At 37.1% G+C, this 25569-nt stretch overlaps 2 protein-coding genes across 3 annotated transcripts in view; both read right to left on the bottom strand.

The window, feature by feature from the left end:
• Window positions 1–223: 223 nt before the first annotated feature.
• LOC121318699 (cbp/p300-interacting transactivator 1-like) lies at window positions 224–21227 on the bottom strand. Of its 2 annotated transcripts, none has more exons than XM_041255652.1 (2): window positions 21167–21227; window positions 224–3271 (listed from the first exon to the last, which is right to left on the bottom strand). In XM_041255652.1, the coding sequence occupies exon 2, from the start codon at window positions 3256–3258 to the stop codon at window positions 2797–2799; it is 462 nt and encodes a 153-aa protein (XP_041111586.1). In that variant the 5' UTR covers window positions 3259–3271; window positions 21167–21227; the 3' UTR covers window positions 224–2796. The 2 variants fall into 2 exon arrangements, with proteins under 2 accessions (XP_041111586.1, XP_041111585.1); XM_041255651.1 differs by lacking the exon at window positions 21167–21227 and adding an exon at window positions 6887–7140 and having other exon boundaries at window positions 225–3271.
• LOC121318698 (histone deacetylase 8-like) overlaps window positions 15475–25569 on the bottom strand; it is a 27049-nt gene continuing 16954 nt past the window's right edge. Inside the window, exons 10-11 of the mRNA XM_041255650.1 lie at window positions 21167–21272; window positions 15475–17083 (exon numbers count right to left, since the gene is read on the bottom strand). Coding sequence (XP_041111584.1) covers window positions 17061–17083; window positions 21167–21272 — 129 coding nt within the window. The 3' untranslated portion in view covers window positions 15475–17060. The remainder of the gene's footprint in view (window positions 17084–21166; window positions 21273–25569) is intronic.

Below are 25569 nucleotides of genomic sequence, written 5' to 3'. Positions count from 1 at the left end.
AAAAAAATCATTGACTCTGCCAAGTTAATGGTTTTCCCCATTGAGAAAGCACACAAGTGCCATTTCTGATATTGATCGGATAGATGACTTTCAGTGAAACAAAACCGTTATACAGTCACCAAAAAGATATCTCTGTGAAGGCAAAAACATTAGATGTAAGTCATAGCTGCCAACAGAAACAGTGGAATAAGTGTAATAGTTTATTAAGCATACAACAAAAATAGATATTTACATAATATCCAATAATGTACAGTCTTCAGTACAGGGGAAAATAAGTGCAAAAAAATACATTTAACAAAAAAATATTATATATACACAATTCACTTGGTACACACACTTAAACTTTTCCAAACAAAAATCATTTTTTCAAATCAATAAGGCAGGGGTTTGAAACAAGATGCCCTCATCGCCATAACAGAAACCAGTCTGAAGCCTTTAAACTGTACACCAGAGCCAAACACACTCCATGAAGAAAACTCCTGGCTTGGGCTGAACAGAAATCATATTAGTAAACAGCTGTCCTATGAATTAACCATGCCCTGGGGACAGGTGGACGGGAGACAGGCACTATCCTCATTAATTTATAAGTCACTAAGATCAAGTTCCCTGTGCTGTGTAAAGCTAAGTGGGGGTTGACTGTATGGGTAGAACACAAGCTCTGTCTTGTTCCTGCCATGCGGGCACTTGCTGGAGGCACAGTTTCACCTAATGCTTATTTAATTACTAGAATGCAATCCCATTCAGCTATACAAGCATCCCTCGCACCATCGACAACCTGACAGGCAAGGCAAACATCTGTGCTCTAGAACATTGTATCAGTATCTAAATACTGAATGAAGAGGATCTGGTGCAGTGTCTATAAAGCTTTAGTTATGAGTTACAGTGATACAGCTTTTTAAATTCTTACCTCACTAGCACCAACATTGCTAATCCACTTTTATTCTGCCAAAGATTTTAGTTCTTTGCTTTTTTTTTCCCAAATAACATTGTATAGGTTGTTGATTAGGCACCAGCTGTTTAATTGTATAGTCTAATAGGAGAAAAGTTAATAGCAGGAGGAGGTTGCTCGTCCTATTAGTGCTTATCCAGTTCCTAGTATGGATTGATCCCAGAACAGTCCAATTGGTTTCTTATAGACCCCAATCAGCAACATGGCTTGGACCCAAGTTATACACCTGCCACTCTGGAAAAGGGTCTCCTCACAATGTCCTGTGGTCCAGGTGTATTTGCTAGATTCAGTTCCTTCATCTCATCTTCCAAAGTCATATTTTAGCCCTGGGATTAAGCTGGTTACTCTCTGCTTGACTTTCTCCAAAGCTGCAATGTCCTATTTATTTACTTTTTTTTTTTTTTTAAATGCAATAACCAGAATTCAAGTAAGAAATTTCAAGTGCATTCTAACCAGTGCATTACACATTCAGAGCCTGTACTGTACACTCGACTATATAACCAAGTATTCAGTTAGCTTTTTTTCTTGCCTCATTTTTGCTACTAGGCTGGAACATTTCACATTTAATAAAATGTAAAAATTTGCCAAAATGAAAAGATGAATTAAAATAAATCTGCATATACTGAACCGTACAAGCAAGCAAGGCACCAAAAGATCTTCAGCATAACAAAAAGGGGGGGTGACAGCTAATGCTGATCCGAGAACAAAAATAGATTAGCTGGATTCCTAAACTGCCACATAAAACGGCTGTGAAATGTGTTGTTTATAATCAAATTCCTACACACATGCATCAAGGAGCATTATTTGCTCTCAGTTACGGTATAGAATTTTATTTCTAAAAAGAAGAAATAAAAATAATCTCTGAAGATTGAATTCGCAATTTTAATGTTCGAGCACTGGTTTAATTCAGGTCCTACTCCACATTTTACAATGATCCTTCTTTTCATCGTGACATTTGTGATGATCGTCTACACAGCAAGTCATATTTCTGCCAGGTTTGGTTAATGGCAGATGCAGCCAAATTCTCAACATCTCCTTTTCCTTGATATACCTCGGTGCCATCGGACATAGGCAGCTTCAGGAGGGTAGCGTTTCATACAGCAGGGAGAGAGAGGGGGGTATACTCCCATGAAAGCTGACAAGTCTACACATCCAGCTATTTAAACTCTTCAGGGAAGTTTTGTTTTACCATCTACAGTGCACCAAGAACACATGTGTTTTAATTAACTTGTACTCCATTTGGAACAGAAATCAATACATTCTAAAGAAACTAGCATGAATCAAAATACTTTCCTTCTGTGTCTATCTTCTCAAACTTAGAAATTCAAAGCAAATATGATTGAACTAGAAATAAGTTCCTTTTAGTGCTAAAACACGTTTCTCTCCATATGAAACCCTGAACGTTTCATTGCAACGGTCTATAATTAAGGACTGGACTTGGTTTAGAAAAAAATAAGACAACTGCTCTCCTTAACCCTTTTTAAGATGTGATTTACAACAATACAATTTGTTCCAGTCCAATTCTCTGCCAAAACAAACACAGACTGGCCTTTGCCATTCATGTTGCCTTATAGGCAGATGCCAACAATGCCCCCGTCTGCCGTAGCAGTGCGAGCGATTCAGGGACGTGAAAGCAGCCTCAAGCGAGACTGTTCAGAGGCATGACATTTAGAAAGATATTACATAGATCTCAAGTTCATAGACATAGAAACATATGGGTCTGTTTCATGTACATTTCAACTTCCACAGCAAACAACAGAGCTGGGTTTGAGACATTAAGCCTAGACCAGGGGCTCCCAATTTCTTTCTCCATTGCCCTCAAGACGATCTTTCCTACATGAGGAGAATCAGCAGCTGGAGGAAACATCCGAGATAAAGTCAAACTCATTCTGGCCAAGCCACAGCTCCGGCAGCTCGTTGGCGCGGTCCAGTCCCAATTCCACCACCAGGGACATCAGGACCTCTTCATCCACGGGGTCCGAGTCAATGATGGTGCTCCCTGGGTTGGACAGGGCGCCCTGGCTCTGCGAGCTGTAGGTCCTGGGTGGGGCTATGGTGTCCCCTGCTACACTGCCGATGTTGTGGTAGTGGCTGTTGAGTTTCTGGAGCTGCATGCTGGCCAGCAGGTGAGGGCCTGTCTGGAGGCTGAAGGGCTGGGGTTTGGATGTGGGTGATGAGGAGGTGGTTACTGAGGGATGGATCCCAGTCTGAGTGAACTGTCCATTCATCTTGCCTGAGCCTGGGAAGTGGATAATGGTGATGGCCTCACGGTCTTTCATGATTCGGCTAGGGTAGACCAGAGAACTCATCTCCCGGGCTCACCTAGAACACAGAGGGTAGTGTTGAGGAAACATCATTTGGGCATTCATACGGCTTACATGTCTTAGACACCTAAGGTACCATATGTGCTAGGACAAGCCTGAATACATTTTCTGTACACTGCTAATTTTACAGGGGCATATTAAAAAAAAAAAATTGCCATTACCTACCCTACCTAAACAACCTATGCAGAGTTTCTCCAAGTACTGTTTCAGAGTTTAAGCCTGAAACAGAAAACCTTATTTTCACACCAGAAGACTGTTTAACTTGTGCCTGTACGACTTCAGTCAGGTTATAACAAACCAACATTTTTGCGGGAAAACCCAGTTTGCTTTCTTGTGCTTCCAGCTCCTACACTGGGCATTTTTTTGTAAAATTATAATAAAAGCTATTACTGCAATCCACCCTGTGTTTCCCAGGTTATTAAAACAGTCCAACTATGATACAGAGCTTCATTAATCTGTTTGGATCCACTGTTTGCTCTTCTTCTCTTAATTTATTCTTGCTAAACTGCTGTAGTCTTCCTTCCACGTCATACCACAGTTATCGGCTGTTACACATTCTGTTCTACCTGGGAACTTCATACTGTATTTAGGAGGTCATTCCAGCAGTCCTTGGGCAAAGACAGCATAGTCTAGGCAAAAGACACACAACAGCCATAAAGGCATTGCTGTAGTTCAGTGCTCAGTAACGCAATTCCTAGAGAAAGCGGATTTGAAGTGAAACATGCAACACATTTCCTTTGCCTCAAAACTTCTTGGAGCAGAATGGAATGAATTTCATAGAAAATTATTACATCATGATAATATTCCTGGTAAACCTTGCAAGTTAGCATTTTTTTTTTTTTTTTTTTTTTTTTTAAAAGGTCTAAAATGGCAATTTTTGGGGGTTAAGGAAACCGCAAAGACTGACCTCCAGATTAACATTAATTACTTATTTTATACAAACACACACCACCAACTGCTCCCTTCCATTTAAATAAGTTAATTTTCTATACAAAATGCTGGCCTAAAAAAAAAAAAAACACACAAAACACACACAGCACTCATTGTATTTTCATCAGCTTCACCTCAGGTACAGATGGTACATTTTTGCAAGCTGGGCCATAATAAACTGCAGTCATCAAAAGCAAAATAAATGTGGGTTTGTGGCTTCAGATTTTTAAACAAGCTGTGAAACTATATCCTTCCCTCAACACCTACGAGTGCCAAGGCTTGAAGAGCCCTGCAGTGGTGAGGAGGCCTGTGCAGCGTTTAAAGTAGATTGCTGAAGTCCTGACACTCGGCTTAGTGGAACAATTTGACTGGTAAAGTAGAACTGCCAATCAGGATCATTTTCCACATACAAAATGTTAAATGAATGTACCAATAGGAGGTGCAATCACCAACACATTTCCTAAACACATTTAGCAAAATACTTTGGAACTGAAAACATACAAGCTTCATATTCTGGATATACTTATAGAATAATGAATTGAGAACGCGTTAGTTAGGACAAGGGAAACACATGCAGATTCGTAATTTATATACAGGAGGCTCCAGGGTGATTAATCTATCAATAGCTGTTTAGGGCAAAATAAAAGCTGTGGTAATTAATAAATAAAATTACTGCACCTATAGGTACCAGTAATACACTGGCTGGGATTATAAATGAGGCCACTGGCCTGCAAATAACATAACATATATTGCTCACATGAATGTACAGTTCTTAATTGTTTTCAGCTCTTAAACAGTTGCAGAGTTCAAGTTACTTATAAAATGCTATAGCTAACATTTGTTTCTTCACCATGCCCATGTCCTAATAGCATCACCCTGTACATCTAGTGGGTCTGCCATTGAAGATCTTAGTCTTAGAATTGCCATTATTCTGAAGGAATTCTTGCACAAGATTTAGCTCAGGGGTTCTCAAACTCAGTCCTGGGGACCCCCTGTGGCTGCTGGTTTTCATTCCAACCAAGCTCTCAATTACTTAACTAATACCCTTAATTGAACCAATAATGTGCTTAATTAGACATGTTTACTTGTTTTCAGGTCTTAAGCAATTGCAGTTCAAGTTACTTATCAAATGTTATAGCTAACTTGAACTATGCAACTGTTCAAGAGCTGAAAACAAGTACAAAGGTCTAATTAAGCAGATTCATTTCAATTAAGGGTCTAGTTAAGTAATTCAGAGTTCGGTTGTAATGAAATCCAGCAGCCACAGGTGGTACAAGGACTGAGTTTGAGAAGCCCTGAATAGCTGCATGTTGTCTATGCCACACAAGACAAACCTGCCAGTCCACCATGCCTTTATACATCACCAATGGTTGTTGCTGCTGCTTTATGGAAATGTGCAGCACACCACCACACACAATGGAACTTGTGACACATCATGTGGCAATTCCATCTATCAAGTTTAAGTGCTCAGAGAGGTATTCCCTTTCTCAAGGAATGCAGTTCAAATATAAAATAAATAAACAATAAAGCTCCTGTGCACATCTCTGCTGCGTTAAGTGCAGGGTGTCTAATTAGGGATGTTTGTCAGCAATAAAAACAATCTGGAGTAAGTGGTTTGTTTCCCTACAGCAACCTGGCAAGTCTGCCTTGCCCATACAAACAGAACTCTTATTTGAAACACTTGCTTTGTTCATGTTATAAAAATAACCAGACCATGCGGTTATTACAAGGAAGGCTGTCATGGTGTACAGGACTGGTATGGTATTACAGATGTATTATTCCTTTTGGATTGATTTAACACACCATATATATTTCTGGAAAATTATGTGGTTTCATGGTTTTGACCCTGCAAAAACACAACGCACAACCAAAAAAAAAAAAAAGCTTCTTAAACGAATGGAAGGACCACTCACTTCTACCTCCAGACAAAACAAATAAGCTAATAAAAATAATTACAAATCAGTAACACCTCTAGGAGAAATTAATTTGCCACCCTATTTCAGATCATGGGATATCAAAGCGTTGGGGTGCATAAGACACTTCTGTTTTAAAACTGCAAACTCAAACCAACCTTACCAATGGCATGTTATATTACCTGAAAAATCCAACTCACGCAAAAAGAGTGAGAATTCCCCAGTAAGAGGTCTAAACTGTCCCGTATGCTATTTACCTGTGTAGATGTGTTTTGCATTAATCTGTGTTTAAGCTTTTGAGGTTTAAATTGCCAATAATAAAGCTGTTTCTACATTTTTTTTAACGCTACATTTGCTATCAATTATTTTAATTAGGCAGACACACACAAAATAAATCCGATGTTCCAAATGCAAAATATCTGTAATGAAAACAGGCAGGGTTTGGTGCAAAAAACTTATTTTTGGACCTGTTTAACTAAAATCTAGAATTACTATGTCGTACAATTATCAGTGGTGCTACTGTAACTTACAATATGTTGATAGTAAACTATAGCCACTTAAAGTTTTCTAACCCCATTCAACTTTTACTATATAACTTTTCCCCTTCAATACGGTTTAATTGAACACTAATTATTTGACTGAATATATATATATATATATATATATATATATATATATATATATATATATATATATATATATATATATATATATATGACGATGTTCAGTGTTAATTTTCCTTTAAAATAATGTCCTTCTTATATGGTTACCTTAACAAGTATCTTCCTCCTCAGCACTTTGGTGGGTCCAGTGAAGTCTATATGAGAAGCGATGTTATTTCCAAAAACAGGAGATACAATTATCTTAACGAGAACTGCACGTAGATGTCTTCACAATTGTGAAAATAAAGTACCGTGAATTGGGCTTGTTGTGTACATTGGTTTTCGACCTCTAGAAAAACAGCCACTTATCCCCTCAGTTAGTCAATGAACCCGGTCTGTAGCTAACCTGCTCCGCACTGCTGAAAGTCCTTGACAATGAATGGACACTGACTTAAATTCGTTTTTATATCGCCTTTGGATCTTTACAAAGTCTTCCAGGGCTAGCCTCAAGAAGCGTCCTGGAGTTTCAACAATTTACGAGGATTCGGACCGACTTTTTGTTTGCCCCGTTCACAAAAGATTCTCGGCTAGGCAACTCCGGTCGTGCAGGAAAATTCCATCACAGGTTTAGTTAAATTATGAAATACTGTAGTTTAAAACCTAGTTAGAGTCTTAACTGTTTTAAAGTTATTAGTTTAAAAAAATACAGTTGGAAAGACCTGGAATATGAGGGGCATTTTCACATATTTTTATAATTCGTTTTTAAGTTATTGACCATATTAATGGTGTTATTTTACCCGGTTAATGTTACATTGAAATTATTATTATTATTATTATTATTATTATTATTATTATTATTATTATTATTATTATTATTATTAATCTCTCAATTATATATCCACAAACTTGTGTCAATACCATTGTGTTTAAAAATCTCTTTTTTGAATGTTAATGTCATTACAATTGTTAATTTTGGATTAGAAGACGTTTTTCTTTGTTTGTTTTGTTTTAGTTATTTGGAAGAATATACTGTGTAGGCTATGAGGCTGATTTGATCAACCTATAATACAAACGGAAAGAAATTAATCTTCTTAACGGATACGTACAATAAATGCACTTCGGGTTATACATTTGTAAAACTAATCTCTTAGTACTACATGCACAAAGTATTGGCACCCTACGCTTATTATACCACAATTCAAGGTAATAGATTAAGGACAAGCATTTAGTAAACTATAAATGCTTTTTAGCAAAACAAAAAGCAAAATACACAATTTATAGTAAATAAATCATTTTAATAAAAAAACAAACTTTTTTTTTTTTAAGTATCTGTTCATGACAAAAGCATGGCACCCTGATTTATTACTTCATGTATCCTGCTTTTGCTTTCTATTACCACTTTCATACATTTGTGGTAATTCTTCACCTGTATGTTACACCTTGTTGGTGAAATCTGGGCCCTTGCACATTTCTTTCAGCTCAGACAAATTGGATAGCCTGGGCTACAGCTTTTTTTGTTTAGTTCTGTCCAAAGCATTTCTGTTGGATTGAGAGCCGGTGACTGTGAAGACCATTTCAGAACTTTTTCTTCAGAATTCCAGAGTTGACTTAGCTGTATGCTTTAAATATACTGTGGTCCATTTTTGGGGAAAAGTTATTTGTTAATCTCATTGGACCAGAGAATATTGTTGAAGAATGCTTCAGATTCCTGTTTATAGTTCTTGTCTAGTTTGAGTTTGTTTTATGAATTTTCAAGACAAGAAGTTTAACCCAGAAACAGGGTTTGCACCCTTTTTTTCTAGGCTGAAGAGATTTCAATCTTTTAACTTTGTAGCTCATGTCATTAAGTCCTGAGATCAGCCTATGCCTTTCTCTCTAACTTCTAAAGTGTAATTCTGTCTTTTATTGTAGTGAGTGGCCAGAACTGCACACAGTATTGTGGATTTACATTGAACCTTCATTAGAACAGTATATAATGATGGTATTTTATACACGCTACAAAACCAGGTTTATAGCCTTGTCATGATAAATATACATATTCCCTTGCCCATGTTTTAAAGTACCGATGCAGGGAGACTGATCTAAGCAGATAGGCAGATGTTCAGTTTCCTAACACAAAGGATCTCTCTCATCTAGTTCAATAACACTATACCTTGGAATTCAAGGAACATAAAGCGCACCCCTTCCACACACTTCTGTTTCACATATCACACTGCCGTTCTATATCCTGCCCTTTCCACACACTTAAACAAAAGCAACACAATGCACACTTCTTCTCATCAACCCACATAAGAAAAACAAGCTTGGAGTCTATCTGTGCATACACACTACATGCAAAATACCTCATACATACATATAGTTTGATGGCAAATAAAACCATTACAGAGATCTGTAAAAATTAGAGTGACTTTGAATTCAAAATGCTTAATTTGTTTTAATGAATGAGTTGCGTGCATTTAAGACATTTACATTGTAGTCCCTATTTGCAAAACTGCTTTAAGGAGCTTTTATTGAAGATCATTTTGACACATTTAATCAAGTTTGCATTTCAAAAACCCTTTTACAACTGTTTTTAGAAGTTTATTCACAGTATTTAAAGCTCCCTTTATCCAGAGCATGTTGCACGTATACCTCTAGTTCATTTAAAGGACAACTGTAACCTCGATACCAGTTATTAAAGTGAAACACCAGAATATATATTTTAAATAACAGTACATACCCTTTTATTCCTGGTTAAATTGGATGTAGTTTCCAAAGTTTTTGTTTAAATGCACAGAACGCAAACTAAACATCGCTATTGTGGATATACCAGTGTCTGTATTTTCACTGCTCTTTTAAAATCCCTTTACATTTCACTATAGGGTGCTTTATAACAAACAATACTGAAGCAATAGTCCTTACTGTTGTGTTTCGCACTTCTTTAAAGCTGTTATACAGAAAGGGGCATCATTTAAATATTCTCCTCAGCCTCAGCCTCAACTTAGAACACGAACTACTGAAAGACGTTTGAAGTTATGTTAAGATGTTTTGAATAGGTTTTAATGAAGGAAATTATGTTTGGTATTCATGAGTCGTAATCAGTTTATTTAATAAATATCAAACTATATGCAACATGTTGAAAGTTCTAGCATTGAAAAAACACTAGCGTTAATAACTTTTTTTTTCTTTTTACCAGATCTCATTTGGAATCTATTTTATATGGATTCAGATTCAATAACAGAACGAGTAGCGAATTGCACTGTTCTAAATGCTGCCATTTTGCTAAGTAAATACAAAGGATATCAGGCCACCAACTCCCAAAGTCAGCTCTTTAATCTTTAAACATATTTCTATTCCAAGTGTTGTAAAGAATACTACAGTATGTGAACTTTCATGAAGTATCTTCGGTCTAGCCATGGAACTTCTCAACAGTCAAACAAAGTGAAATACCAAACATAACACCATTTACTGAAAAACTTTTAATAAGCATAACTAATGAGTTAAGACCCACAATCTCAAATGTGTAAGTCCAATTAATTTTTTCATATGTTTTTCTGGGATACAGTATATTTGTGAATTATTTGGCACAAAAACAAAACTCCTGAAATAAAACAATAAGCTCAGTATTAACATTCTTTTAGCACAGAACTGCCTGCCATTTAAACACTTCAGCACACTGATCCAACTTAACTGCAAATGAAATGGATCTTTTCCATTTAGTAATTGGGATGTAAAAAAAACAGCATGTGGGAACACCACTTGGCATTTACTAGGAGCTTGAAGGGATAGCTCAATGCTGTTGTTTGTTTCTTTATAATTTGACTAGGGAAATGAGCCACATCTGGGGTATTATGCGAAGGGCCCTGAATCCCTTCAATTTCCTCAGTGTCTATTCTGTATGGCAGCGCAATTGCGTATGACTGAAAGCCACAGCTCAATTAAACGAAGCTGTTCACTAAAATGTGCTAAAATATTTTTTCAGCATTTCTTGTTGTATAGGGTAATTGTGAATTAATTTTTGCAGTATTTTTTTTTTTTTTAATCTCTTCTTCACTACTGAAAATAGCATAGGTTTAAATGGGGGCAACAATTTGCATATTAGCTTTCATAGCGGCACTGCACTGTACAAAAAAACCTGAAAACAGTGACTTTGTTAGATATTTTCCAATGCAAATCTTTTAGAAACTTTTTTTTTTTCAGGTGCACATTCCCGATGGTCATTTTCACACTGCCCTCTGCCTTACTCAGAAAGCAATCTTTCTGATGCCCAGGTATGTAACATGTGTTGCATGCTGATATGCACAAAGTGGAAATAGGATTTGGAAAAGAGAATGTGATCTTTGCAGGGCTTTGTTTTCCAAGATTTGGGAAATATTAGGTTTGTAATGAGTCAAAAAGAGCCTGAGGAATTTTAAAGACTATAATAGAATGCACATGCTGGTGCCAAACAGAAATTTGGAAAATGTTAAGAACAAACTGGCTGTACCTGGATCTATTTAGTTTAGAGAGTCAGGGCCAGATGCACCAAGTTTTGTTCCAGTAAAAAGTTTGCTTTATATTTTTATAAACATTCAGAACTATAAACAATCAACTTGTTAACTTAAGGTCTCAGATGGACATCTTGTTATTTGTTACTTTCAAGTTCTGAAACATGGATGTTTATTTTATTTAGAAAACTGCACTGAATGAATCAAAAGCTTATCCTTAGGATAAAAAAAAAAGCAAGTAAACCAACTTAAAAATAGTTGCTTGATTGCAATATATAGACACCACCAAAATCATAAACCCAAATGCATATTTTATATATATATATATAATCCATTTGTAAATGAGCTTGGTACCACTAATGGGGACATTAGTATTCTAATCTATTTTCTCTTCACAAATATCAAAAATATGATATTGCACATATAACTTAAGTTAAAATGCACTATTTGTACAAAAAGGAACAATATTATGCAGTTTGAAGGTGTTTGTGTTTTTTTTTTTTAAATTGCAGCCTCCTTGGGGCACTACTTCTAATTTAAAATATTAGACTGATAGGCTTTTCAAATAACTTATCCCCCCATTAGTGTGATAAAGTCAAACTACTTTGTCAGTAAGTTAGGGGTTGCAAAGGCCCCACCTCCAAGCGTTTCTGCTTTTATTCACCTGTCCCAATACTTGTTGGAGGGTAGTACACAGAGAAACTGCTGGTTTGAGGGGATTCGTTGGTAAGACCTTCTATCGTGTTATTAAATTGTAGGCAGATGGAATACCATTAAATATAACAAATGGCATCCTTGGCCTGCTGTCTTTATAACTCATGGGTCATTTTTACTGTCAATGCTTGTTAAACCATGGACTCCAGGTCAGCTGACAGCCGTGAATATCTGCAATATTGCCTGCTACCATCAGCAAGCTAGCATTGAATTCTTCAACCCGCATCAATGTATAATGAGGACATTATTGTCTGAAGTCTGCTTGGCACTTTCAGTGACAGCAATGTCCTACATAGCCCAGCATGCATTATTGAGCAAGTGTCACCAATTTCAATACCAAGAATGGAACCCCCCTTGACCTTTGTGTATTGTAATGAAAATTCCAATGTCATCAATCCTTCAAAAGGAGTGATTGGCAGGGTCACAGTTTAAAAGGGAATCAAACATTCCCACAGCTGACCTATTCTATAGCAGACATTTCCACCCAAAAATAGTCTTTAATATGTATTTTGCAGTGACAAACTGCAAGCAAAGACGAATTAGTGTATTATAACATTTAGTAGTTCCCGGCTCAAGGCTCCTACATTTCATACTGCGCTCAGCGTTTCTACCAAACACTATGTAAGTTTATCCATCCAACCTGGTGGTCCTAGAAACAAAACTCAAAATGGCACTGAACTAATTTAGTTTTAAACAAATGTATATGAATTGCAAATCCAATGCTTCCTTATGAATGCAAATGCCAAAGATAAATGTGCATTCTGACCATTACTGGTCGCTCTATACCCCTGGCTATGTTCCTACTGTTCATGCAACATTATCAACTAGATTCACTTTTTGGTTCCAGAACCCAGGCATGACTTTTTTCTTAAAACACACAAACAGCTGTTACAGATTAAAAATGAATAATCTGTTAAGAATGAAGAAATCATTATTGAAGTCAGATCAATTATAATATGTATCCACAGCATGTATAATTTCATAACCAACCTCAATGCCTGATTTTGATCAGATGAATAAACATCTTTCTTATTAAACGTATTGCTTGAACACTCACCAAATTGTAATGAGCAGCTTGGAAGATACAGTACGCAGCTGCTAGGAACCTGACGAGCACTGATGGGCCAAACGACCTACTCTTATACATCATTTGATGTTTATTGTATAGCCTTCATTAGCCCATGTCTATACCAATTTTTCAATAGTACAAAAGCTTAATAAACGTATCCCTGTGCAGTTAATTAAATACAGAATAGATTAAGTATACACATGTATTTATAGTTGTTTGACACCAAGAAATGAAGTTCACCAAAACATTTGGTTTGTAGGTTTGAGACATTAACAAAAAAATGAATGTGTCTGGCTTTGATGCTCACTAATGCAGATGGTCAGCAGTGTTGTGTGGAGCTCCAGCTGAGATAGCTCTTGGTTATGTGGAATAAACTGCCATTCCTCATTGAACACATTGAGGAGTTCTTCATGGATGTTCGTGGGTAAAGTTTTTCACTGGAAACACATGTTCAATTGGACTCAGTTTTAAATGAATCTGCTTTCTGAGGTAAAGACTCAATGGAAGGATAATAGGAATTAAAACTTTAGATCTCCATTCACCAGACTGAACAAGAAATAGAAATGGGATATAAGGCACCTGAATAAAACCTGCCAAGGCTGCCAATACTAGATAACGGTGTATACCAGGAGTAGCACGAAAACATATTTGCAAGCATTACATATACACACTACACTTTATAAAGGATTATTCATAAACTCAAGCATAGATAGATGCTGTACTAGTACACAGGATAAAAGTATGCTTTGGAAGTGGTTCAGCTCTTGATCGCACTGCAGAATCCCCCATTTGGCTCCAGGGGTCTGATACGATAGGTGCTTTGCTACGACCCCCCCCCCCCCCCACATGACAGATACAAACGGACATGACCACAGCCACCACAAAAACAAGGCATATTTTTAAAAAATTAAAAAAAAAAACTCTAGGGTGCACGGAGGTGGGATAAAGACTGTCACTCAGTCATACTGCTGGGTCACTGTGAAAGAGCCTGGCGGGAGACATTTGGGGTTAGACGGAAACAAACTCAGAGCAGAAGGAGGTGCTGCTGGTGGCAGACTCTCTCTGCAAATCTAGCTGCTTTCTTTCCAGCGCTGTAACACCCATAGATACAATTATTCACATCAGTGCCCCTTTCCTCAGGCAAGGATCCTTCTGCCCCTTTCTCTTGCCCTCTCTCCATTGGGAACTACACTGATTTTGAGACACACTTCTTTTATGGCACACCAGTTTGGGCACGGAGCACTGCTGCTCACTTTTGGAAGTGAAACAGACTAAGTGATTGGAGAGGATGTGTTTTATAAAACAAGGAGAAAAAAAAATAAAGCAGGATGCAATTTTCATGAACTGCAGAGAACCTCTTTTAAACTCATTACTGATATATTTGAATAAGAAACATATTACAACCAAATGGACACCAAACACAAACAGTAACATTGACTTTGGTTGCCAAATTCATAAAATGTACTTAAAACAAAAATACTTTTGTAAATGAGACACTCGCTATATAAAGAGGAATGGACCTACACAGCCCATTTGTCTTTTATTATCGACTACATAAAATCGCATTTAATACAAAATGTGTCACAGAGTACTGTAATTATCGCAGAAAGTGAGTTAAAACATGAATTAGCATCCAATCCTAACAGTTCCGTTCTGTGGCATTGTCAGTCAACAGCAGAAAAAAACAAAACAAAGACTCAGATGAAAATTAATTTACAGTACAGAACAGTTGGCAGTTTAAAAATCAACAGTTACAAGTTAAAAACATGTTTTCTAAAATGATAAATGAAGTCAATTTCAAACGCTTATACACTTAATAGCTACATTTAAAATAAAAATACAAATAGTTCATTAGACATGCACATCAGCTGTTTACAACTTAACCATTTTGATCAGTAGTAAAAAAAACAAGCAGGGTTTTATAAGTACAGTACTAGGAGTCATCCCCAGGTAGAACTACCCTCCATGCCACTATGTCTAACTGATCATTACACCTGGAACCTTAATGATGGTGATACTAAAGATTGCACCTATTTGTTCATATTTATCTTGCTTTGATGCAGCTATTTGTATTCTTAGTCAATACAGTATTTACAAACAGAGGATGAAATGAATTAAAGTCTTCATGGGCTCAGCAGGAAGTCCATGTGAGAACTCCTCAATGCTGTTTGCAGTGTAGGGTTACTGAGCCTTTGCTACCAGGATGCTGTGGCAGACGCTGTCCTTTGTGTGTCAGAGATATTTATCAATTCTGCTGTTTCTATCTGTACCATGAAACAGGTTGTTAAGGCAGATCTTTCCTCGTTCCAATATCAAATAGTCTACAATCCAAATGGTACCAATAAAAAAAAAAAAGTCGATATTGCCTGCTTAGTTAGAAAGCAGCCTTTATGTTGCTTTGTTTTGTATTTTTCTAGAGCTGATACATACATATCATATTATATATATATATATATATATATATACATATATATATATATATATATATATATATATATATAAAAAAAAAATCTATGCACTTTTCTTTGGTCACTCCTTTTTCTACCAGCCACTCTCACTTGAGCCCCAGTTGAAACTGGTTTGATCACTATCTACTGTTGATAGGAACATGTTTTAAAATGGCATTCAATTCAGTCCCAGTGGATGCAAAAAAAGGCATCCGAGTATATTTATACACAAAGGTGGAGATTAAATTGTCAACATTGCATTGCATCCCGTTAACAACCCCATGCCTAAAGTAATATCGGTGACTCTCGGTAAGCAAGGACTACTTATAGGATAACAGGGGGTGGGGGGCTGAATGGGCTGAACAAAAGGTTGTGAAGTCATAATCTGGTGCCATGTTGCAATATGGCTGCTTGCTTTGTGGTTTTCACATTTCATTCAAAGCATAAATCTACAATAGCAAAACCATTTATTACAGGACTAAGTTGGAGATGACTTTAGAATTAAATACAGCATGAAAGCCCACTTCTTTTCTTTTTGTTCCCCCATGAACGAGGTGCAGATCACACGGCTCATGTCAATCAGGAAGTTTACTGCTTCAAAAGTTTTGATGCCAAGTACACTGCGGTTCTTGTTAACACAATACCACCATTTAAAAGTAATAAAAACACAATAAAATTAGCCTCCAGCCACTCAAGCCCTTCAGCATTTGTCTACTAGAAACAGCCAAATGCTTTGCCCCAGTCTGTCCCCATTTACGTTTCCCAAATTTAAAAGAGATTTTAAAGGATATGTCATCATCTCAGAAGTGGTATTTCTTCCACACACTCGAGAAAAGTGCAATCACATGAGCAGTGTGGCTTGTTTAATGCACTCCAGCTGTACATGAAGAGACACACAGGCCTGATAACCTCTTCACAGACAGCCTCAACTAGTTGCATCAGGACCAGCTGGTAAGACAAGACTAAAGTGTATTCATCTTCCAGTTCAGCAAGTCTATATTGAGTACACGCAAATGGTTGCTTAAAGATTACTCATGTTTTGGCATATAATGATCTACACAGGATTCTAAAATTCTTTCATATAAACTAAAGTCTTGATTAAACTTACCAACATTAAACTGTAATTTACTCCAGAACTTCCATTTGAACTCCAAGAAAGAGACTGGACAGAACTTTGCTTAAATCTATGGATCTCTCTCTTTGTTTGAGATTTTCTTTGGCAATAAATACAGTTTTGATTAGTTTCTAACTTAACTGCATGCCTGGCAAAGGAAATCAGGGTGAACATACCCACACATTTTGATTGCCCTTGACAATGAAGGCCAATTAAGTACATAAAAGTGATAGAAAATTCATGTTAAGCGAGATAACACATACAGTATTTCAAGAAGTCTTTAAACAGTACTAGATACTTTTAAAATCAGAACAGCTTGCAGGCTGGCATTTACCATCACAAAAAAGTGACGAAAGTCCAAATAACTGGTCAAAATGGTTTAAAAAGAATCAGTTAGCTGGTTTTCCCATTAAAAGCCCTTGGAAACTTTCAAGTAATGTTTTCCAAATTTCCCCCCTCCGGCGATAACTTCTACATACTGTCTTCATTAGCACGGCCTCCCTGTTCAGGAAATATGATCTGCGCTCCACTCTTAAACCACATTCTTCAGATTCCCTGTAAACAACGAGAGAGAGAGAGGATAAAAAGAATAACATGACTCTTCACAGCAACCCATGAACCCCAACAATGGAAACTCTTTCCAAAATAATTAAAAGTTTAACTCTGCATCCCATACAGCACCCTTTCCCTCACGAAAGCAACTGGTATTCGAAACGATAGGTTAAGGTTTCTATAATAACATCATCAACTCTATGGAAGAATCAAGCCCTCCGCAGTGGAGGTGTAAACCCACACCAGTTTTGGGACAGAACCACACTGTTCTTGCACTGTGCAAAAACAGCATACAAATTGTCCACTGCTGTGTTTTCATCGTTTTATGATGATATAATTGTTGCCGTTCCCCACAAGGTCCTATTAGATTGCGTCAAGTAAGAAGAAAAAAAAAAAAACCTTTAAAAACATGCTCCAATTCGCTGATATGAGTGACTCAGAGTGGACAATCATTTGGTAGAGAGACGTCTACTTGAAAATAAGGACACCAAGACTTTCTTCTTACAGGAACACAGCCGTATGGGAATAGGAGTATGGGGGGGTAGGGGTTTAGAAAATATTTTAGCTGGATTATCAAAATGTAACACCACTGATCTTTCTGAAACAGACACCTCCCCGGCAACACAGTGACCCCCAACACTACTGTAAGAGAGGGGCTCTTTTCATCACAGGGACTAGGCTTGTTCTAAAACCAGCGTGATCTCCCTGGAAAACCAGGGGTATTTGTGCTTTCAGAGGTTTACAGAATCTTGTTTATATCTGAACCTAGAGATTGACTCATATCTGAGCCCTGTGACTCAAGACTGCTGCCAAGAACCCCTTGCACTGGCCCCTGTCACTAACCACCCTCTAAACACTGCACACATTTCTTCTGCAACCACAAAAAAAACAAACAAAGCCCCTTAAATTATTCCATATGACAATGGCTCTATTTCCCTTATCTCGCACACACATGCAGGCACAAAAACAGAACACAATATAAAAAATGAAAACCAAATTGAACCATCTGACAGGAATGAGTTTAAACAAGTATGTCAAACACACTTATCTGCTGCCACAGCTGTAAACACTACATTAAAGATAGTGTAGATCAATTCCATGACAAGTAGATTACAATGATCTGCATAAACACCAATATAAAATAAAACTAAAAACTAGAAAAGCACCTCCGGGGGCATAAATCAAAGAAATGTCACAGCAGAGTTAATGTCTTATTTTTGACATGATGGGCTATATTTTCAAAGAGTTCATTCCAGCCTCAACACGTTGATCTTACAACACTAGCATCAAACAGTAATGTAATTGAACTTATCTTAAGCAGTCTGAAGTTGTTTGTGTCTCCGTTTTGTACACTAACGTTGCATTTTCATTCTTCAAAAAATAGAAGTTAATTAAAGACCGGAGTAAATGTTTTAAAAACACTGCCCAATAGCTCCTAAGCACCCCTCCTCCCATACTTGTTTTCAGAGCAATATAGCAAGATCTATTTTACACAACTCATTTAATCGTTTGAAATTCCTTATTTTATGAGGGCTTTTACAGCACTGGAATCCTACTGGGCAACTGTGAAATCCTAAACACTTTGAATAAAGAATGTTTATTCCAAATGTCATCACAGTAGGATAAGTGAATTCTCTAGATGTAAAAATATAAGTGTGACACAAGGACGAATACTGTTGGTACCTGTAAACAGCAAACTCACCTGGTTTCAATATTGCCCAGGAAGAATATTCTCGATCTACAATCCAGCCATGGTGCTTCTCAAACTAAGCATATAGCCCCAAATAAAGGACTTAATACAGTAATGTAGCAGGAAATAAAAACCTCTAAAACAAGCTGCACAATTAGTTGGGAGCAGCTCACTGACAGAGTCCAATGGTTCAGTGCTACTATGAAGCTCAAACTGCTCCCATTTATAAGTGGGGTTGTAAAGGACTCCAGTTTCATTGCAGCCAGTTTCACAGAACAAAAGAGAAGGGATTCGCTGTAATGAAAGGGTTTGAATTCACTAGAAATGGAATGGCACTGAACGACCGAAAGAAGCCCATGACTGGTTCATGACTGGTTCATGACTTGCTGTCCATCAACGCTCCCCAAAAAACCTGACAACTTGAACAGAAGTTGTAAAAAAGAATGGTCAAATACTGTCAAATCTAGGTCTGCAAAGTTGGTAGAAACCTATCCCAGCAGACTCACAGCTGTAATTTATGCCAAAGGTGCTTCCACCAAGTTTTAACTCAGGGGGATGGAGACTTATCCAGTTATGATCTTTCAGTTTTGTATTTTTAATATATAATTTTTTTCTCAATAAAAACTTCTCCCCTTAACAGTGTGGAGTATGGTGTGTAAATAAGTGGAAAAAAATCCTCATTTAAATGCATGAGACACTGAGGCACTGACAAATGCGAATAATGTTCAAGGGGGTGTAGAATAGGCACTGTACTTCCCTTGATTGTTTGAACAAATGCCACCTTTCAGAACACTGTTTGTGATGCCAGATTATGAATGCTTCTGAAGTTTTTTCTTTAGACTTTTCAAGTCATTCACTCCATTTTCAGAAAGCGGGGTCTTTTGAACTTCTGAAAAAGTGTCTGCACTCTAAATATGAAAATGGATTTTAATATTCTGATGAAAATGAACTGCTTACCAAAGACCGTTTTCAAATACACAGGTACACAAGGCTATGATGGTCCTGTTGCACTACCATCAGGATTCAAAATACAAGATTTCGTTTCATTTCAATGTCATTTGAGGAGACACGCTTGGCTGGTTTAATGTCCATTCTTCCAGATCTAAGTTCCATATAGATATTCAAAAGTTTACGGTAACAGTGAATCAGAGTCCCTATCTATTTTTATTTCTATCCATTTTACACATTGCTACAATTGGATCAGCCTTGAAAGGCTCCAGAAATGACCTGTTGCTGGTGGCGGTGATGCTGTGTTTAAAAGTTTAGTTATAGTCTGTGGAAATCATATGTTTTTTTGTTTTTTTTTTTAAATAAAATGAATGAAACAATGTAATAGTATATGTTCAAGAAGTTGTTAAGTTGAAATACGTCAAAAAATAACCCCTATTAGATTACAGGTTATTATTGGCTTGTGAGTACGAGAGTATTTACAGCCCAGCTTTGGCCTTGTTTCAGTCGGGAAGAAAATGCTTTTCCCCCCCGATAACAATGAAATCTGCAGTGTCAGTAGTATGCTGAGTATCATCCGTTCAATCTTTGCACATTTGCTTCACGATTGCTTAACCGCAGAGAAACCAAGAGAAAAAGAAAACAACTAAAAACATCTGCTCGAGGTCCGTGTCCCATCTGTGACTGCATGGTTAAAGGCATGTTGTTCAGAAAATGAAATCACACAACAATCTTTCTTTACTTCCCGGAGTAATGCAGAGGTAACCACTTCAACTTTACTGACATCTCCACGCTTGAAAATGATAAATGTTCTTTATATTGTAATACTTTACGCACATTCAAGGAAATACAGTGCTCCCCCTTTGTAAGGGGCCCTTTATCCCACAGAATCAGCTATAAGATGACATGGAAGTGGCTCTCATTTGCCTCATAATGCCATTCCACTATCACTTTCATTCTCATTATAAGGCTGAACACAAATAAAATGGTCTCGTAACGGTCGCTCTCTTCTTTAACACAGAATCAAGGCAAATTATATCAATGTATTTTTGGTTCATAAAGAAATAGAATGGGTGTTTTAATATAAGGGACATCTGTATCTAATTGTTTGTAAGAAAAAAATATATATTAAAAAAATGAGTCGTGCCACAAAAAGTATTTCTTATAGGACGATACCAATAAATGGAAGATGATAGAATAGATCAGCGTACCACACGTGAAGATGATGGATGCTTGTGCAGCTGGCCCAATATCTCAAGGTGTGCTGTCTTGATTACGCAGATCACCCACACAGAACCCTTGCATGTAGTACAACTGTTTGATTTTGTATTGTTCAAGGTATTCCCTTTTTTGTTTTGCTGCTATTCTTTTTCAAATAAAGACTAAATAACGTGTTGAAAAAATGATTTTCTTCTAATACTCATTTATAAAAGCAGACTGTACCTTACCTTTAATGGAGCTGATGACCTGTTGAATTTGCCGAGGCTCGTTGCGGTCTAGTCGGCAGCTCGGAGTGATCTCTAGTACATAGTCAGGGCCAAACTCCGTAAAATACTGCAAACGAGAAGAGAGGATGCTTCAGAAGTGAAATTCAAATTATATTTAAAAGATAGCGGGAAGAACTGATAACTTGGAGCCAAAGACTTTGGGTTTGATTCTAGGTTGCATGTCCTTTAAAAGTCACTTGAATACTGGCCCCTATTCACAAGATTGTAATGTTTTAAGGAAGGTTTTAATGAATGATTTGTTAGGACTTATTGGTTAATTAAATCAAGTTTGCAGTTAAACTGTTTAAGAGTGTGTGGCGGTTATTCTCAGTTCCAAAGCACTCTTAACCTAAGCAAAGGTTAAAGAACAGGCCTTTTTTTTTTTTTTTTTTTTTTTTAAATCTCTCTTTTAAACAATCACAGCCTTTTATTAGTTGGGGTGTTTTCAGTCAATCAGCAAAGAGAATTCTACAATCCTGCAGCAACATGTTGTTGTCAAAAATGAACTTAATAACAAGTTCGGCTAATGATTGTCAACAATCAACCAAACCCTTTAAAAACGTGTCCTCTTTTGTAGAATCACATCTTTATATGTCCTGTCCCTTTATTCTAACTTGGTTGTTTCTGTACATATGACATATTTGTTCAGATACTGGTAATGCCTGAGTAAGGCGTGAGCTTCCCTTTAGATTATGAGGTGAAGGCACGACTCCAGTTTCCTAACTCAGTAACAATAATCACGTTGTAAACAACAAACATCTCATCGGTTAATCTGGAAATACAGCAGAACTCAGAATTCCACACAGCTGCCAAACACCACAATACCATTTCCAGGTCGAATCCCTGTTCTTATTTAAAGCAATGGTAGGAAGTACCAGCCCTGTGTGTCTCTATAGGTGCCGACAGGCTATTAAAACAGCTAGTAGCTCTGTGGAAAAAGAGCGTCAGACAGAGCTACTGAAGCAAACATTACTGCAAAGAAAGGTTTCAACACACTTCAATGATGTCCAAGCCTTTATTACTATTATTTTAACGCCACCTCTTTCTGTCAGAAATGAAGGCACTCTGGACTGTTGTTTAAGCTGCATTAAAGCTAACACACATTCAGGGTTACATGTCACATTTCTTAACTTTCGTACACAAAGAGCCCTGACTTAGTGATCTAAAAGGCAGCAATATTTAGATCTGCCACAGCTTCAATCAACTGAATAAACCCCACTTTATTTGCATGCATAGCTGGGCGGTCATAAGCAGTAACTGCAGGTTGACTACCTGCTGGCAGCTATTAAAGTATACAGCACTTATCCAGATATTAGCAACACATCAGTGTAGATAGTATCTAAAAATAATGTGTAATTTGTATATGTAAATTCTGTAACAATTCTAATGATATTTACTGCAGATTAAATTTGATTAACAAACTTTATTATAATCTTTCACAACATATGCCACAAACACAAAGTGAAATACTAAATCTGCCAGTTTAAGTTAACTGCCAGAGTGCTGAATAGCGACACCTTGCTAAATACAAGATACACCTACTTATCACTGGACTTAAAATACTAGTGAATGTTTTCTGTGAAAATCCCTAAAAACCCTTTCCGTACATATGTGTGGATAGTCATGGTTACCACAAGCAAAACAGCCATTCTGTACAGGTCAAGGACAAGGGGGCCCAACAAGCCCCCCAAGGGTGCATGATAGACAACCTCGCCCCTCTGAAGACAATAGCTCAGAAAGTACTTGTTTTTTTTCTGACAGGGCTGTGAGAAAAGACAAAACTGCAACAGTCTGTGTTGTGCCAGCACTTCCTTTTCTAACCAGTGCACACAGCTGTTCTAGGCAGAGGAAGCTTCAGTTCCGACAGTGGCTGGCGATGACGTCAACACCCCATGGGAAAGAAATTTACCCGTTTTTTTTTTTTTTATCAGGGCTTAACTGAAGACAACGGTGAAGGGGTTTTCTTCAAAATTTCATTTTTCTATTTCATTTATTTTCTCTCAGTTTTACCTCCGAATTATTGATTGAATGTTTTAAGTTTCGGATGACTGTTAATAGATATGAATAGATGAAAACTAAAATGACAAAAAAGTAGAAACATTTGGAAATAATTTAACTGAAATCCATCCCATGATAGTGATTACGATTAAAGGGGAGGTCTCATCCAATTTGCACTGACCTTGCCTGAATTCTGCTAACCTATTACCTAGGCATTTTTTCTGTCTTAGCACACCTCTTGCATTTCAGTTTGTGTCAATGCATGCACTGCCCCAATGAGTCCTAGCTCACTGCGCTGTGCTTCTCCTTCCCAGAATCCTACTGGAAAATGCTTCTTCAGTGAGGTCAAGCGTTCACCTCTAATTATATGCATAATAAAATGAATACCCCAAATCGGCACTGACAAACCACGGCCTGAATTTGAGAGACGGATATTAAAATACACAAAAAACGAGTCAACTGTGAGGGGCGATAACAGCGCCTCGCCCCATTGGGTAAAATGGCCCACTGGAAACTATCTCCACTATCTCCACATAGGTCACAGCTAATTACACTATGTAACACAATTTTTGTTCCTGGGTAGCAAGTGTTATTTCCTAATTGCTTAAGCCTCAAAAGTATAGAAAATGGCTATTATTCCCCACAAACTTTGCTTTTGTGACCAGGACAGTGATATTTCAAAATATCACTATTTCCAATGGGAAAATGGGCAAATGTGTGTCTTTTCGCTCACATAAAGTCAGAAAAAAACAACATATGAATCCAAATTAACATGTATTTATACTAAAGTAATACAAAGATGACTACAAAAGATTTAGAAGTGAGTAGTTTTTCGAGATTTACAATTATACTGTATTTATAGTATAAACCTGGTTTTATCGCAGTGAAATATGAGCGCCCAACTGTTCAACATGCCCAGCAGCACAGCACTCAGAGCATGTGGATCGTTAGCACTAACGAGTAAAGGCAAGCATGCTTTCTAGATGTTATATATTTTGTATATTTAGAATGAATCAAAATCCAAATGAGACTTCACTTTTAAAAGACCAAAAGGTTACAAAGATATACTTTAGCATCTGGCCTGAATCTGGCTTTAAAAGTACCTCCTGTACATCTAGTTGTTTCAATTGGGTGTTGTACCTTGAGCCATCAGAAACTGGTAAAAGCTTCAACACAGCATCCAAATGTGAAACAATGACACATACCAGGTAACAGAACACAGCATTAGTGCTTATCAATTTCAAGAGATCATCCTATCCATTTATAGCTAGACCTGATGTAATTTATTCATTTATCAAGCATGTGCTCCTCTCAAAGATAGCCATGAGCAGTCTATGTGGAATCAAGCGAAACTTGACATTGTTGCAATGTGCTTAATTAAAAACTGCACTTTCTTGCCTGTTCCTGAGTTTTCTGTGAAATTACCCTTGGTTAAAAGAGTGAAGGACCCCAAAAATAACTCAGGCAAAGCTTGCAATCCTCTGGGAAAAGTCATAGGTCCTAGTGGTGCTAGTTCTGTTCCAAACAGAACAATATCCTTGTGGATTAAAGGGCAACACTGCAGGGTTCCAAACAATTCAAGGACTGTAGTCACCTTTTTAACTGAGCACACTGGGACTTCTTATTACGTGAACCTAAAAGTAATTTATGAGCAATTTGTAGTGGATTGTACTTCGTCGTACTAGCTACAGCGTGTCGCACCAATCACACACACATTCATTTCACCAAGACAAGACAATGCAGTGGTGCTTCCAGCTAGTACACTCAATCATTTGGAACGATTTGCCCTTTCCCATTCCAGTGAAGTTTATTTTTGTTGTAGCTTCCTTCCCGTTACCAGTCCTCCACCTCATTGGAAATCTTAAGTGTGTTTGCCCCATTAGCAATGAAAATTTGTTTTATCCATTTGTTTTCATATGATATGTATTTTTCAAGAAAGAAACTGAGCCGTGTTTGACTTTCGGGTGTCGGAATAATCAAGGCACCTAACCGTGCGTGGATTTTTAACAATCATAGTCAATACAACAAGCTAAAAGATACAGTGCCTATAGAAAGTCTACACCCCCTTGAACTGTTTTCACATGTTGTGTCAGTGTCTCAGTTTCACGCATTTAAATGAGGATTTTTATTCCCACTTATCTACACACCATATTCCACACTGTTAAGGGGAAAAACATTTTTATTGAGCAAAAATATATATTAAAAATACAAAACTGAAAGATCATAATTGGATATCCCCCTAGTTTTTATTTTTTAATTAATTTTCTACAAATTTCTAGAATTTTTTTTTTTCACTTCGAAGTTGTGGGGTAGGATGTGTAGATAAATGAAAAAAATAATGCATTTTAATTCCAGGCTATAAGGCA

This window comes from Polyodon spathula, chromosome 7 (genome assembly GCF_017654505.1).
Source record: "Polyodon spathula isolate WHYD16114869_AA chromosome 7, ASM1765450v1, whole genome shotgun sequence".
Lineage (NCBI taxonomy): Eukaryota > Metazoa > Chordata > Actinopteri > Acipenseriformes > Polyodontidae > Polyodon > Polyodon spathula.
This window is presented reverse-complemented; position numbering and strand designations above follow the sequence as displayed.